General features: G+C 39.6%; 1 protein-coding gene across 4 annotated transcripts in view; it reads right to left on the reverse strand.

The window, feature by feature from the left end:
- The window catches only part of LOC132710760 (uncharacterized), a 58,874-nt gene that overhangs the window by 16,113 nt on the left and 24,895 nt on the right, over window positions 1-17,866 (reverse strand). For 2 of the 4 annotated variants that reach the window (XM_087884775.1, XM_087884777.1), the window contains one exon: window positions 14,185-14,314. The exons of 1 other annotated variant lie outside the window; for it this stretch is intronic. In XM_087884775.1, coding sequence (XP_087740901.1) covers window positions 14,185-14,314 — 130 coding nt within the window. Of the gene's footprint in view, window positions 1-4,879; window positions 6,995-14,184; window positions 14,315-17,866 lie in introns of those variants that run through there. One more of the 4 variants, XM_087884776.1, reaches the window with a different exon arrangement.

The following is a 17,866-nucleotide window of genomic DNA, read 5'->3' on the forward strand; positions in this document are numbered from 1 at the left end:
AAACAATTGTCTGCAGTTGTGGCATTGAAATTCATAGTTTTGAGTACATTGACTAAACATTCATACCAACGTTTGCCAGATTGCTTTAATCCGTACAAACTTTTATTCAATAACCAAGTTTCATTTTTGTTTGTGTATTGGCTATGAGGTGCTCTTACATATATCTCTTTATCAAGCTTTGCGTGTAAATACGCGGTCTGTATGTCATATTGAAAGACATCAAGATTAAGTGCAGATGCTATAACTAAAGCTGTCTTAACACTCTCAGTCCTTACAGTGGGAGAGTACGTGTCTGTGTAATCCTCAGGATACTTTTGAGCATAACCTTGTGCAACTAATCTAGCTTTATATAATGTGTTGCCTTCTTCCAGATTTTTAATTTTGAATATCCACCTGGTGCCTATAATAGTTTTGTTCTTAGGTGCAGGAGTAGGTGTAAATACACTTAATTCTCGCAAACTGTCCATCTCTTTGGCCATGGCTAATTCCCATTTTTTTCTTTCTTCAATGGGGAGCTTTAATACTTCCTCGTATGTGTTGGGTGTTGATGTTTCATTATTCATGTACATTATGTAATCCTTGTATTTACTTGGCACCTGATTTCTGTTACATCTGATTGTTTTTTCTGGTTTGCTATCGTTATCGTGTAGATATCTTGCCTCCTTTTTTGTTAATGAATCTGTTTTTATTTTGGGGTGACTATTTGTCCATGTTTTATTTTTGTTTTCATGTGCATTGTGATTGAGTTCTTCTCTATCTATTTTGTCTTGATGTTCAGTGTCTATTTTTGTAGTTGGGAATATTTCATTAAGATGTATTTTAGACCAATTGGCCTGTTCATGAAATACAGCTGTTCTAGAGATTATGAATTTGTTGTTATTATCAATAAATCTGTACCCTTTTGTGCCTGTTTCGTATCCCATGAATCTAAGTCTTCTGGATACGTTCTCTCCTTTACGCCTCAATTGTTTTGGTATGTGTACATCCGCTGTAACTCCAAATATGTGCATGTGTGTTATTTTGGGTTTTCTATTATACATTAGTTCATATGGAGTTTTGTTTACGATGCTGGACCAAGTTCTGTTTTGAGTATAATTGGAATATAGTAATGCTTCTGACCAAAATTGTTTTCCTAAGCCAGCATCTTCTAATGTACATCTAATCATGGTTTGTAGTGTCGAGTTCTTTCTTTCTACTACTCCATTTTGGAATGCAGAGAAAGGGCTAGATGTGAAGTGTAACATTCCTTTGTCTTTTAGCCATTGGGAGAATTCTTTTGACATGAATTCAGATCCCCTGTCTGTCATGATTTGTTTTATTTTAATATTGTGTTGTGTTTCTACACGTTTATAAAACTCTTTAAATTTTTGAAAAGTTTCATCTTTGTGTTTCAAGGTATAGACAAACCCATAACGACTATAGTCATCTACAATAGTTAGAAAATATCGTTTTCTATATGTGATTGATGGGGTTAATGGACCAACTAGATCCATATGTACCAGATCAAAAATGTGATTAGTTGATCTTGTTGCCTTTTTTGGCTTGGGATTGGTTCTGAGTTTTGAGGACTTACATACTGAGCATTCCAAATAATTTTTACAATTTTTTATTTTAACACCTTCAGCATGTTCAATCATTTTTTGTACTACAGGAAAACTAGCATGTCCCAATTTTCTATGTAATATATGTGCACATTCATCGTGGATTGGTTTTCCAATCGTAGGTTTTTTGTTATTGAGTGTGTCATTAATAGATGTGTTTTTGTGATTATGATTTGTTTCATGTTCCTCATTATCACTATTGCTATTGTCTTCATTCTCTATGTTAGTGTCATCTTCCATGTTTGAATCAATATTGTGTAGCCATTTTTCTTTTATGACCAAATATGGTAGACCCCCTTTGATAACCACACTACCCAAATTTGTTTTGTTTTTCTCTAGTGTTGCTTTTCCTTTTGAGAATATTATATTTATGTCAGAATCCCTACTTAGTTTTATTGCACTAAGTATGTTATGAGGTATTTCTGGTATTAATAATACCCCCTCTATTTTCCCTAGACCGGGTAAGTTTACATTTCCTCTACCAATAACTTGGACTTTTTCTTGATTGGCTACCTTAATTACAAATTTATCTTCTATAAAGGAAGATAGTATTTTTTTGTCATGTGTTGTGTGATTAGTTGCCCCAGAATCAATGAGCCAAGCATTATCCCTTGAATCCTGTATGTTAGTTATATTATGTTTATCTAATCCATTTAATGATCCAGACTTTCTATCTCTTGAATTATCTCTGCCCCCTCTATGCTGTCTAAAATTAGGTGAGTTTCTATATCTATGTCTATCAATAGACGATTGTCTGTTATGATATCTACTTCTATAGTCATGTTTTTGTCTTTCTCTAAGAAATTTAGGACAATCTCTTCTACAGTGTTCTTTGGATCCACAATTATAACATTCAATTGATTCTCGATATTTTTCTTGAAATACTACTCTCTTACTTTGTCTATGTTCTATGTGTGTATTACAGCGGCTTCTTCTTAAATTATCTTCAGATATTAGCTTATTTGATAAATTTCCTATGGATAAGTATCCCAAATTAATTGTGTCTAAATGTGATATGTAGTTATCCCACGATGGGTCTAATGAATTAATGATAACACTTTTCATTGTTTGATCTGAAATTATCTCTCCCCTTAAATGTAGCTCTGCTCTGATTTTGTTTAGAGATATCAAATGTTCACTTATAGTAACCCCAGGTTTTATCCTAGCTGAGAAGAAATCTTTAGACATTTTTGTAGTGGTCGCTACACTTTCACTATGAAACAATTTAAACATGCAGTGAATAATCTCTGAGACAGTCAAGTTATGCTTAATACTATGATACATAGCAGGAGATATACTAGATATTAATAAGTAGAATGCTCTGTGGTGCAGGCAGTCCAATTTTAGAGTCCAAGGCCTTTTGGGGGGGGTTAGTTATAAAAAATAATAAGTTCTCTTTTAGAAAAACAACCTGAAGTTGTTGACACCATTCCTGTAAATTAATACCATCTATTCTCAGTTTTGGGAAATCATTGGGCAAGTTCCCAATATTATTTGTTCCATTACTTACAACTGGAGGTTGTCCATGATCTTGTAAATGTTGATAGTTGCAGAATGGTGTGGGTATGCTCGCAACGAGTCTGAATGGTTCTCTCTGTTCTTCATGTCCTCCGTAGTTGTCTGTGTGTGTTTGCGCATGCGCGCTGCTCATTTCGCTTCTGAAGCTGTTGGGAGAGGTTCTCGTTGCTGTAGCTCCCTCGTAGTGTTCTTCCTCCGATGACTCGGTCTCTGGTTCGATCTTGGGTGTCCAGGTGACGACTGGCGCTTGCTTCTTTTTGCTGAGGTTGTTCCTGTTGAGGTCTCTGGCCCCTGGAATTGTCTGCGGCGTGGGGGAGTATTTACAGGGTTCTCTGGGCTCAGGCGTTGGTGTTCTTGCCGTTTGGATAGAAGCGGGTAGATTCCGAGACGTTTGCTTGCTTGTCTTTTCTTTATTCTTTGATCGCCAGCTTTCGTTGATTCTTTTGTAATTTTTAAATTCGGGCCGAATGTTGCAAAGAGAGTTTTCATTGCTGATTTTATTTGTAGTTCGATTGAAGTTTCTTCGATGTCTGTATCAGATTCTTCTGAAGAGTAGATTTTTTCTTTTTTACTTTTTACACTATGTAGGGCTTTTCGCGCCAGACATTTTGAATTCTGTTTTCTGATTGGCTCTGCTTCGCTCATCTTAGTGGTCTGTTGAAACCAAGATGGCTGCCATTCGAAATTTTGTGCGGGACCGTTAGTCTTCCTTTTCATTATATTCTTATCTACAGGCAATTCACTCACCATTTTTAGTTCTTTAGATTCATCTGTTATGATGTGTTTTTCTCTCGCTGCTCCGCTGTTCTTTATGATGTCTTGGAGGTTCGCGATGAGATTTTCGTCATCCTTTTGGCTTTTCAATAGTCTCAGTATCTCTGATCTGAGTTCGTTGTTTTCTATCTCGTTCTCTTCTTGGTCATCAGTTTCATTGATCATCTCTTCGTTGTCTGTAGCGCAGTCTTCAGATTCTTTTGTTATTATAGTTGTGGATTCATCGATCATTTCTTGATCCGTTTCCATCTCTTTATTGTATGCCCTGGTGTTGGGTCTTTCTCTTTGGTTTCTGGAGTTTTCTCTCTTAGGCATATTTAATTTTTATTGAGTCATTCCAACCATCCTCTGCTACCAGATTGTTGTGTAATTTTGAGGATCAGACTCAATAAATGATTCAGGAACGAAGTATTTAAACAAAGCACTATTTATTTACAGTAGGCATTCTATATTCTCTGAATGATCGTAGATAGAAGCAAGTGGGAGGTCCATACGTCCCCTTTTATACCAGCGAGGCGGAGTAATGGATGGGAGTGGTTACATGTGAATACATTAAGGAGGAGATATAAATTAACCCCTGATATTCTGTGAATATACATTTTCCCTATTTGAGAATAAGGCATTTACTTGTGACAAGCATGGATCCTTCTATGAGAAATAAGAGGACCATTCTGAGCAAAGCTCTTTCCACAATCCATGCATTTCTATGGCTTCTCCCCTGTGTGGATCTTTTTGTGTCTTGTAAGTCCAGTGCTCTGAGTAAAGGTCTTTCCACACTCCATGCATTTATATGGCTTCTCCCCTGTGTGGATTCTTTTATGGGAAATAAGATGATCTCTTCTAGCAAAGGTCTTTCCACATTCCATGCATTTAAATGGTTTCTCTCCTGTGTGGATCTTTTTGTGGCTTGTAAGTCCACTGCCATGAGTAAACGTCTTTCCACATTCCATGCATTTATATGGTTTCTCCCCTGTGTGGATCCTCTTATGGGAAATAAAATTACCTCTTAGAGCAAAGGTCTTTCCACATGCATTTATATGGCTTCTCCCCTGTGTGGATCCTCTTATGGGAAATAAAATTACCTCTTAGAGCAAAGGTCTTTCCACATTCCATGCATTTAAATGGTTTCTCTCCTGAGTGGACCTTTTTGTGTCTTGTAAATCCAGTGCTCTCAGTAAACGTCTTTCCACATTCCATGCATTTATACGGCTTCTCCCCTGTGTGGCCCATCTTATGGGAATTAAGTTTACTGCTATAAGCAAAGGTCTTTCCACACTCCATGCATTTATATGGCTTCTCCCCTGTGTGGATCCTCTTATGGGAAATAAAATTACCTCTTAGAGCAAAGGTCTTTCCACATTCCATGCATTTAAATGGTTTCTCTCCTGAGTGGAGCTTTTTGTGTCTTGTAAATCCAGTGCTCTGAGTAAACCTCTTTCCGCACTCCATGCATTTATACGGCTTCTCCCTTGTGTGGATGATCTTATGGGAAGTAAGATTACCGCTTTGAGCAAAGGTCTTTCCACATTCCATGCATTTAAACGGCTTCTCCCCTGTGTGGATGATCTTATGGGAAGTAAGATTACCTCTTTGAGCAAAGGTCTTTCCACATTCCATGCATTTAAACGGCTTCTCCCCTGTGTGGATTCTTTTATGGGAATTAAGTTTATTGCTATAAGCAAAGGTCTTTCCACATTCCATGCATTTAAACGGCTTCTCCCCTGTGTGGATGATCTTATGGGAAGTAAGATTACCTCTTTGAGCAAACATCTTTCCACAATCCATGCATTTATACGGCTTCTCCCCTGTGTGGATTCTTTTATGGGAAATAAGCCTACTTCTATTAGCAAAGGTCTTTCCACATTCCATGCATTTAAATGGTTTCTCTCCTGAGTGGATCTTTTTGTGTCTTGTAAGTCCAGTGCTCTGAGTAAACGTCTTTCCACACTCCATGCATTTATACGGCTTCTCCCCTGTGTGGCCCATCTTATGGGAAGTAAGATTACCTCTTTGAGCAAAGGTCTTTCCACATTCCATGCATTTAAATGGCTTCTCCCCTGTGTGGATGATCTTATGGGAAGTAAGATTACCTCTTTGAGCAAACATCTTTCCACACTCCATGCATTTATACGGCTTCTCCCCTGTGTGGATTCTTTTATGGGAAATAAGCCTACTTCTATTAGCAAAGGTCTTTCCACATTCCATGCATTTAAATGGTTTCTCTCCTGAGTGGATCTTTTTGTGTCTTGTAAGTCCAGTGCTCTGAGCAAATGTCTTTCCACACTCCATGCATTTATACGGCTTCTCCCCTGTGTGGCCCATCTTATGGGAAATAAGATGATGTTTTCGAGTAAAGGTCTTTCCACATTCCATGCATTTATACGGCTTCTCCCCTGTGTGGATCCTTTTATGGAAAATAAGATTACGTTTTTGAGTAAAGGTCTTTCCACATTCCATGCATTTAAATGGTTTCTCTCCTGTGTGGATCATCTTATGGGAAATAAGATTACCTCTCTGAGTAAAGGTCTTTCCACATTCCATGCATTTAAATGGTTTCTCTCCTGAGTGGAGCTTCTTGTGGTTTCCATTTTTCAGAACAAAACTCTTTGCACACTCTGTGTATTTATACGGCTTCTCCCCTGTGTGGATCCTTTTATGGATAGTAAGTTGCCAGCTTGCCCTAAAACATTTTCCACATTCCAAACATTTATAAGGCTTCTCTTTTGTGTCAATCGCTTTTGGAGAAGTAAGGAAGTTATTTCCAAGAGAAAGAATCAATGTCCCATTGTAATTTTGTTCGTTGTGTTTTCTTATAGCATCTTCTCCTTTGTTTTGGGTTAAATCCTGTTCATTTACTTGTACTTTAGCTTTGATTAGCTTTACACTTTTCCCAACATATTTTTTCCTTATTCTCTCTTTTTGGGCAAGAGAGTCTTGCATCGGAGCATCAGTGGAAGATGAGCTTTCATGTTTCCAATTCTTTGAGTGGTTTCTCTCATGGCTTCCTAGTTCCATTCGAATTCCAAACTTCTCCCTTCCATCTTTAGCATTGATCACTTGGAACAGTTCACAGGACTCTTGATTCTCCTGCCCATTATTACCTTCGAAGCAAAAGGGAAATGAAAATAATAACAAGGTTAGAGAAAAAGATCAAAGCGTAGAAAGTCAAGTGAATTTCCTTCTGAATTTCTCCAAAATTCCATTAGGTTGTATGTTTGCATGCTTCCAGGGGTGTGATATAGACATGATGATTTCTATATTCATAAGTCATGAAAGCTTTGAAGATGTCTAGAAAACATCTCTTTCTTTACAATTATCTATGGTACTGTATATATATGCAAACCTCACTCAGTTTAGAGTTAAGGAATAGATTGGAATAACAAGAGTTGGAGGGGACCTTGGAGGTCTTCCAGTCCAACCCCCTGCTTAGGCAGGAAACTCTACACCACTTCAGACAAATGGTTATCCAACATCTTCTTAAAAACTTCCAGTGTTGGAGCAGTCACAACTTCTGGAGGCCAGTTGTTCCACTGGTTAATTGTTCTCACTGTCAGAAAATTTCTCCTTAGTTCTAAATTGCTTCTCTCCTTGATTATTTATTTAAATATTTATTTATTGGTTTGATTTATATGCCGCCTTCTCCAGAGACTCAGGGCGGCTTACAATGCTTTTTAAGCAATAGCCTTCATACTTTTGTATATACCTGCTTAGTAGGGCTTTCGCCCCCACCCCCCAGCGGTATTTGTCACAAGTAAATGCCTTATTCTCCATTATGTAAATAGTACATGAACAGGGTATCAGGGGTTAACTTACTCTTCACTTCTTAATGTATTCATACTTCACCACTCCCATATCTAGCTCCACCCATTGTATATATAAGGAGCTGCATACGTCCCTCCTGTGCTTCTATCTGTGAATATTCAGTGAATATAGAATGCCTTATGTAAATAAACAGTGATTTATTTGAACTTCTAATTCTCAACTTATTTATTGAGTCTGATCCTGAAAATATCGTAACAATCTGGTAGCAGAGGATGGTTGAATTGACTCAATAAAAACTTAAACATGTCTAAAAGAGATAGGCCCAACACCAGGGCATACAGCAAAGAAATGGAAGCGGATCAAGAAATAATCGATGAGTCCACAAATGCAATTTCGAGAGAATCTGAAGAATACACCACAGACGACGAAGAAATAATAAACGAAGATGATGACCAAGAAGAAAACGAAATAGAAAACAACGAACTCAGATCAGAGATACTAAAACTTTTAAAAAGCCAAAAGAACGATGAAAGTCTCGTCGCGAACCTCCAAGATATACTAAAAAACAACGGAGCAGCGAGAGAGAAGCACATCGCTACTGAAAAATCAAAAGACTCAAAAGTAGTGAGCGATATGCTTGCAGATAAAAACGCAGCGATGAAGAAAACCAACAGTCCCGCGCAAAATTTCGAATGGCAGCCATCTTGGTTTCAACAGACCCCTAAGATGAGCGAAGCAGAGCCAATCAGAAAGCAGGATTCAAAATATCTGGCGCGAAAAGCCTTACTCAATGCAAAAAATGAAAGAGAAAAAATATACACCTCAGAAGAATCAGACACAGAGATCGAAGAAGATTCAATAGACATGCAAGTAAAGTCAGCAATGAAAACGCTTTTTGCAGCATTTGGACCAAAACTGAAGATTACTAAAAATCAACAAAAAAACAAGCAAGCGAGCCAACGCCTCAAAATCTACCCGCTCCTATCCAGACAGCGAGAGCACCGACGCCTGAACCCAGAGAGCCCTGCAGATACCACCCCACGCCGCAGACGAATCCAAGGACCAGCGCCTTCAGCGAAAGAAAACGAGCGCCCGCTATCACCAGGACTCCTAGGATCGAGCTGGAGACTGATTCATCGGAAGAAGAACAAAGCGAGGGAGCTGCAGCAGCGAGAACCTCTCACGATGACTCCAGGAACGAAATGAGCAACGCGCATGTGCAAGACTACGCAGACAACTTCGGAAGACATGAGAAGCGGAGAGAATCATTCAAACTCGTTGCGAGCATCCCCACGCCATTTTGCAACTTTCAACATTTGCAAGACCACGGACTACCCCCGGTTGTAAGTAATGGACCCAACAATGTTGGGAATTTACCCAATGACTTCCCAAAACTGAGAATAGATGGTATTAATTTGCAAGAATGGTATCAGCAGCTCCAGGTTGTCTTTATGAAAGAAAACTTACTATTCTTTATTACTAACCCCCCAAAAAGACCTTGGACTCTAAAGTTAGATTGCCTACACCATAGAGCATTTTTCTTATTAATTTCCAGTGTATCTCCTGCCATGTATCACAGTATTAAGCAAAATCTGACTGTCTCAGAAATTATTCAATGCATGTTTAATTTGTTTCACAGTGAAAGTGTAGCCACTACTACAAGAATGTCTAAAGATTTCTTCTCTTCTAGGATAAAGCCAGGGGTTACCATAAGTGAACATTTAATATCTTTAAACAAAATTAGAGCAGAACTGCACCTAAGGGGGGAGGTAATTTCAGATCAAACGATGAAGAGTGTTATCATTAACTCACTTGACCCATCATGGGATAATTATATGTCACATTTAGACACAATCAATCTAGGATATTTATCCATAGAAAGTCTATCCAATAAGCTAATAGCTGAAGACAATTCAAGGAGGAGTCGTTGTAACAACCACATGGAACACAAACAATATAAAAAGGTAGCATTTCAAGAAAGACATCATGAACCATTTGGATGCCACAATTGTGGGTCCAAAGAACATAATAGGAGGGATTGTCCTAAAATTCTAAGAGAAAGACATAGATCAGAATATAGAAATAGGTACAACAACAGACAGTCTTCCATTGATAGACATAGGTATAGAAGTCCACCCAACTATAGAGAACATAGAGGGGGCAGAGATAATTCAAAGGATAGAAAGTCTGGTTCACTGAATGGGCTAAACAAACATGACAACATTAACGTACAACAACCAGAGAACAACAATTGGCTCATTGATTCTGGAGCAACTAATCACACTACAAATAATAAAAATATATTATCTTCATTTGTAGAAGATAAATTTGTAATCAAAGTAGCTAATCAAGAAAAGGTTCAAGTCATAGGTAGAGGGAATGTAATCTTACCTGGCCTAGGAAAAATAGAGGGGGTATTACTAATACCTGAAATACCTCATAACATACTTAGTGCAATAAAACTAAGCAGAAATTCTGACATTAACATTGTGTTCTCAAAGGGAAAAGCAACATTAGAGAAAAACAGAATAAATATAGGTACAATAATAATCAAAGGAGGTCTACCTTATTTAATGACAAAGGAGAAATGGTTACACAACATTGATTCCAATATGGAAGATGACAATGACATAGATAATGGAGACAATAGTAACAGTGACAATGAGGAACATGAAGTAATTCATAATCACAAAGATACACACAATGAAAAAAAACCTAAAATAGGTAAACCAATTCACGATGAGTGTGCTCATGTCTTACATAGGAAATTAGGACATGCCAGTTTTCCTGTAGTGCAAAAGATGACTGAACATGCAGAAGGTGTTAAAATAAAAAATTGTGAAAACTATTTGGAATGCTCAGTATGTAAATCCACAAAACTCAAAACTAGTCCCAGACCTAGAAAGTCAACAAGATCAACCAACAAAATTTTTGATTTGGTACACATGGATCTAGTTGGTCTATTAACACCATCAATCACTTATAAAAAACGTTACTTTCTAACCATTGTGGATGATTATAGTCGTTATGGATTTGTTTACACATTAAAACATAAAGATGAAACCTTTCAGAAATTTAAGGAGTTTTACAAACGTATAGAAACACAACACAATATTAAAATAAAACAAATCATGACAGATAGGGGATGTGAATTCATGTCTAAGGAATTCTCCCAATGGCTAAAAGACAAAGGAATGTTACATTACACATCTAGCCCATTTTCTGCATTCCAGAATGGAGTGGTAGAGAGAAAGAACTCAACATTACAAACCATGATTAGATGCACATTAGAAGATGCTGGCTTAGGTAAACAATTCTGGTCAGAAGCCCTACAATACTCCAATTACACACAAAATAGAACTTGGTCCAGCATTGTAAATAAAACACCATATGAAGTAATGTATAATAGGAAACCAAAATTAGCACACATGCACATATTTGGAGTCACTGCAGACGTACACATACCTAAACAATTGAGGTGCAAAGGTGAGAACGTATCCAGAAGACTTAGGTTCATGGGATATGAGACAGGTACAAAAGGATACAGATTTATTGATAATAATAACAAATTTATAGTTTCCAGAACGGCTGTGTTCCATGAACAGGCCAACTGGTCTAAAATACATCTTAATGAAATATTCCCAAACACCAACCCAGACACTAAACTCCAAGAAAAAAGGAATAGAGAAGAACACAGTCACAACACGCATAAAAATAAAATCAAAACATGGACAAACAGTCAACACAAAATAAGGACAGATTCATTAACTAAAAAGGAAGCAAGGTATTTACATGACAATGATAGTAAACCAGAAAGAACAATCAGAAGTAGCAGAAATCAAGTGCCAAACAAATACAAAGATTATGTAATGTATATGGATGGAGAATCATCAACACCTAACACATATGAGGAAGTGTTAAAACTTCTTCCTGAAGAAAAGAAAAAATGGGAATCAGCCATGACTAAAGAGATGGATAGTTTACGAGGGCTAAATGTATTCACACCTACAATTGCACCAAAGGACAAAACCATCATTGGCACTAGGTGGATATATAAAATTAAAAATTTAGAGGGAGGCAACACTCTATACAAAGCTAGATTAGTTGCACAAGGTTATGCACAGAAATATCCCGAGGATTATACAGACACATACTCCCCCACAGTAAGAACAGAGAGTGTCAAGACAGCTCTGGTTATAGCATCAGCACTCAACCTCGATGTGTTCCAATACGACATACAGACTGCGTATTTACACGCAAAATTAGATAAAGAAATATATGTAAGAGCACCACACAGTCAACACACAAACAAAAATGAAACTTGGTTGTTAAACAAAAGTTTATACGGGTTGAAACAATCTGGTAAACGATGGTATGATTGTTTAGTAAAAGTACTCAAAACTATGAATTTCAATGCCACTACTGCTGATAATTGTTTCTTTGTCAAAAAAGAGGATGATTCCCTAGAATTTGTATTGATCTATGTGGATGATATTTTGTACATAGGTAAACATAAAGAGAGGAGAGAAACATTTGTAACAAAACTGAATGAACATTTTTCATTGAAATCTTTGGGTAAAGTAAATAAGTATCTTGGTGTTCAAATCAGTAAAACCAGAAGGGGATTCAAACTTTCTCAAAGAGACAAAATCATAGAGCTCTTGAATAAATGTAATTTAAGTAATGCTAAGCCCTGTGACACTCCCATGCAAACTGATTTTTTGAAGAACACAGACGAATCATCCCCTGAATTCAAAGATAATACACTTTACAGGTCAGTCATAGGTTCCCTTCTTTATATTTCCAATTGGACTAGACCTGATATTGCTTTGCCTCTCAACTTATTGTCCAGACACGTTAGCAAACCATCACTATACCATTGGGAAGCTGTCAAAAGGATATTAAGATACTTGAAGAATAGTTTAGACTTCTGTTTGTTATTGGAACCTAATAATGTCAAGGAGCCCATCCTCACATGTTACGCCGATGCGGATTGGGCTGGCGATACCTCATGTAGAAAAAGCACATCTGGTTATATATTCTTCCTTAACGGTTGTCCAGTTTACTGGTATACTGGCAAACAAGATTTAGTAGCCACCTCAACAACAGAGGCAGAATATGTTTGTCTATCTAAGGCAGCAAATAACCTTGTATGGTTTAATGATTTACTTTCTGACATTTGGAAGAAACCCACTTTGCCTTTTATCATACATGAAGATAACAAAGCTGCTATCGAAATATCTAGATCTGATGCTATTGGACAAAGGTCCAGACATATAGATATAAAGTTTAAACATGTGAGACAGTTATCTCAGGATGGATTTATCAAAGCAGTTCATTGCGAAACATCAGAGCAAATAGCTGATATATTAACAAAGCCTTTGCCGTCTAAGCAACATAAATACTTGACTTCTAAGTTACATGTCTTATATTGTTCTGAATCTGAATGTAATTGTTGTAATATATCGAATCGGCATTTAGAGGGGGATTTGTCACAAGTAAATGCCTTATTCTCCATTATGTAAATAGTACATGAACAGGATATCAGGGGTTAACTTATTCTTCACTTCTTAATGTATTCATACTTCACCACTCCCATATCTAGCTCCACCCATTGTATATATAAGGAGCTGCATACATCCCTCCTGTGCTTCTATCTGTGAATATTCAGTGAATATAGAATGCCTTATGTAAATAAACAGTGATTTATTTGAACTTCTAATTCTCAACTTATTTATTGAGTCTGATCCTGAAAATATCGTAACAGTGTTCTTGTTTATACAAAGTCAGCTTATTGCCCCCACAATCCGGGTCCTCGTTTTACCTACCTCGGAAGGATGGAGGATGAGTCAACCTTGAGCCTGGTGAGAATTGAACTTGCAGTAATTGCAGGCAGCTGGCAGCTAAGTGCTACTTTAACAGCACTTTAGTCTGCTGCACCACCAAGGCTCCTTAGCTTCCACCCATTGCTTCTTGTCCAACCCTCAGGTGCTTTGGAGAATAGCTTGACTTCCTCTTCTTTGGGGCAGCCCCTGAGATATTGGAACACTGCTATCATGTCACCCCCTACTCCTTCTTTCCATTAAACTAGACATACCCAGTTCCTGCAACTGTTCTTTGTTTTAGCCTCCAGTCCCCTAATCCTCTTCATTGCTCTTCTCTGCACTTTTTCCAAAGTCTCGACATCTTTTTTACATCGTGGCGACCAAAACTGAATGCAATATTTGGCCAAATAAAGCTTCTCTTGATCTCGAAGTCTGAGTCCTTTGATTTTCTGCAATACCCCCACAGATAAGTTCAAATATTTGATATTTGATAAATAAATAAATAGAAATGGAAAAATAGAGATAAGAAATGGCACAGAAAGCATCTAAGCAAAGAGACATTAACTCTTTCCTTCCTTGGAGCATGAGAAGATCCTTTCCTTCTCCCTCCCAGGAGACGATATCTGATTAGTGGTTTTTTAATAAAAAAATTAACTATAATTTGTCTTCTTGAACTCTCTGATTGAGGACTAGAGAACTCTTACCCAGAGAGGCCACGTTCCTATGGTTTTCAAGCATGACTTCCGAATGCAGCGCTTTCTGGTCAGGATCCAGCTGAGACCATTCCTCCTCAGAGAAAGACACAGCCACCTCCTCGAAGGACACAAGACTCTCCTGAACACGGAAAAAAGAACAGAACAGGAGGATTCGCAAGATCTGTTCATCTTCATCAATGATTTAGACAAGGGGATAGAAGGGAAACTCTTCAAATTTGCAGACTAGACCAAATTGACAGGAATAGCAACACTCCAGATATAGAAGGATCGACAGATTGGGCCCCATCTAACAAAATTAAATCAACATTGAGAAATGTAAGGTTCTACATTTAGGAAAGAAAAACCAAATGGACTGGCACAGAAGAGGTGATACCTGGCTGAAGAGTAGTAAGGGCAACAGGGGTCTTGGAGTCCTAGTGGACATCCACTTAAACATGAGTCAGCAGTAGGCTACAGTTGCCAAAAAGAAAGAAAAAAACCCAACAGAATCATAGGCTGCATTAAGAGCCATGGAATCAAGATGACATGAAGTGTTAGTACCACTTTAAAAGGCCTTGGGAAGACCCCACTTGGAATATTGCATCCAGGTTTGGTTGCCAGATGTAAAAAAGGATCTTGAGACTCTAGAAAGAGTGCAGAGAAGAGCAACAAAAATTATTAGTGGACTGGAGGCTAAGACATATAAAGGAATTGGGTGAGTCTGGTTTCATGAAAAGAAGGACTAGATGGGGTGACATGATAGCAGTGTTCCAAGAAGCAATGGATGGAAACGATTCAAGGAGAGAACCAACCTACAAGTAAAGAGGAATTTCCTGACATTGAGAACAATCAGTGGAATGACTTGCCTCCAGAAATTGTGGGTGCTCCAACACTGGAGGTGTTTATGAAGAAATTGGACAGCCATTTATCTGAAATGTTATAGGGCTTTCTGTCTGAGCAGGGGGTTGGACTAGAAGACCTCCAAGTTCCCTATAAACTCTGTTATTCTGTTTCATTGTTCCCAAATTCCCAAAGTAAAGATGTGCACCAAGTTAAATGGCTGTGCATCACACAAGTCCAGTGGTGTGATTCTGCCGGTTCTAGGCGGTTCGGCTGAACTGTTTGTTAAATTGCTGGCCAGTAATTTTTTTTTTTTAATTTGATTTATATGCCGCCCTTCTTCGGAGACTCAGGGTGGCTTGCAATGCGCTAAGCAATAGCCTTCATCCTTTTGTATATTTATACAAGTCAGCTTATTGCCCCCACAACTGGGTCCTCAATTTACCTACCTTAGAAAGGATGGAAGGCTGAGTCAACCTTGAGCCTGGCGAGATTCGAACCTGCAGTAATTGCAGGCAGCTGGTCTTAATAACAGGGTGCTTTAGACCACTGTACTACCAAGGCTCTTTAACAAATGGTTCGGTGTTTTTTTGCAATTTATTGCAATTTAACAAACGTTTCGGTGTTTTTTTGCAATTTATTGGCCTCGCAGCACACCGAACCTTTTGTTAAATTGCTAGCTCGACCGCCCCTCCTCCCACCTGCGTCGCGTCAGCCTACCCTAGCCCAGGGCTGGGCATTTGTGGCTCTTTTACAACCTGTGGACTTCAACTCCCGCCTAGCCCATTCTGGGGAATTGTGGAGAATTCTGGGAGTTGAAGTCCACAAGTCTTAAAGCTGCCAAGGTGGGAGACATCTGCTGTTACACTGTAGAATCCTTTCAAGCATGAAGATGGCCAAGTATCCTCCTTGAGAGACAACAGTTGAACATCAGGAGGGCTGTTAGAGGGCAGAGCTACATTTGGAAATTTTTGCAGGTGGTGCAATACGATCTGGTGTCTGCAATGGAGAGCAAAATGTGGCTTCTTCTCTCCGCTGTAAGTGCGGCGTCAGGATTCCACCTTGGTATATTTGCGGCACAAGGCAGCCCTCATCTCCTGCCGCTTGGGACTCGGAGCGGTAAACAGTGTCTTGTTCGGGAAGCAGCCGGATTTTGCTCTCCATTGCTCCATTGCTCTCTAGGAAGCTCTCATCTCTCGAGGAGCGCTCCCTGAAGTGGTGCGGGAAACTTTGGTTGGGCTTCTCGAGAGATGAGAACTTGCAGGGGGCTGAGAGAGCAATGGAGAGCAAAATCCGGCTGCTCCCCGAACCAGATGCTGTTTACCGCTCCGAGTAGGAAACGAGGGCTACCTTGCACCACAAATATACCAAGGTGGAATCCTGATGCTGCACTTACAGCAGAGAGAAGAAGCCGGATTGTGCTCTCCATTGCAGACACTAGATCGGCCACCTGCACGTGAATGAGAGAGAGAGAGAGTGGGGGAGAGTGGAGGAGAGAGAGAAAGAGGGGGGGAGAGAGAAAGAGAATGAGAGAAAGAGGGGGAGAGGGAGAGAGAAAGAGTGGGAGAGAGAGAAGGGGGAGAAAGAGAATGGGAGAAAGGGGGAGGGAAAGAGAAAGAGGGGGAGAGAGAAAGAGAGAGAAAGAGAGAGAAAGAGTGGGGGAGAGAGAGAAGGAGAGAGAAAGAGAGAATGGGGGAGAGAGAGAGAAAGAGGAGGAGAGAATGAGAGAATGAGAGAGAGAGAGTGGGGGAGAGGGAGAGAGAAAGAGGGGGAGAGAATGAGAGAGACGGGGAAGGAGAGAGAGGAGGAGAGAGAGAGAAAGAGGGGGGAGAGAAAGAAAGAGGGGGAGAGAAAGAGAGAATGAGAGGGAAAGATTGGGAGAGAGGGGGGAGAAAGAGAGAGAAAGAGGAGGAGAGAGAATGAATGAGAGGGGGGAGAGAGAAAGAGAATGAGAGAAAGAGTGGGAGAGAGAAAGAGGGGGAGAGAGAGAAAGAGGGGGAGACAGAAAGAGGGGGAGAGAAAGAGAATGAGAGAGGGGGAGAGAGAGAAAGAGGGGGGAGAGAAAGAGAGAGGGGGGAGAGAAAGAGAAGGAGAGAGAAAGAGAGAGAAAGAGTGGGGGAGAGAGAGAAAGGGGGGAAAGAGAGAATGAGAGAGGGGGGAGAGAGAAAGAGGGGGGGAGAGTGCCTGAAGGACCCTATCCTGTCACTGGGATTCCAGGTGCTTCCGCAAGTGGCGCGCTGGATTTGGATTAGTGGTCCACGAAATTTAAAATTATGAACTTGGTGGTCCCTGGGGTCCAAAAGGTTGGGGACCCCTGCTCTGGAGGATTTAAGTAGCTTAACTGTGCTTGCTTGCCAATACCAGAATTACAGAGTTGGTCCCTATGCACATAGCCACGCCCACCCGGTCACATGACCAGATAGCCACATCTACCCAGTCACATGATCACCAAGCCACACCCCAACTAAGCCACACCCATAGAACCAGTTGTTAAAAAATTGAATCCCACCACTGCACAAGTCCTAATATTAGGTGAGAAAGTGAGCAAATCTGAAAACTACTTCCACTGAAGAAATATTTAGGGAAGTTTTACCAAGTTCATTGATTCTGCAAAACCTTTAACGTCTTTCAGTAAAGTACTCTGAACAGTGAGGCCACTGTTCCTCAGATAGCTGGCTGTGAGTCCCTCTTTGTGAAGTGGGGTCAGGGGGTGCAGATGGGTTTGCTGACTACGTACCTGGCTCCCTGCCACGTAGCAGCTGCCCTGCCTGAGCTGCTCGACGTAATAGCCGAGGTGGCGGTGGATACCCCCAGGCTTATGGTCATGGGGGATTTCAACCTGCCATCCGTC

The sequence above is a fragment of the Pantherophis guttatus genome, chromosome 2 (assembly GCF_059756535.1).
Source record: "Pantherophis guttatus breed Tessera chromosome 2, ASM5975653v1, whole genome shotgun sequence".
Taxonomy (NCBI): domain Eukaryota; kingdom Metazoa; phylum Chordata; class Lepidosauria; order Squamata; family Colubridae; genus Pantherophis; species Pantherophis guttatus.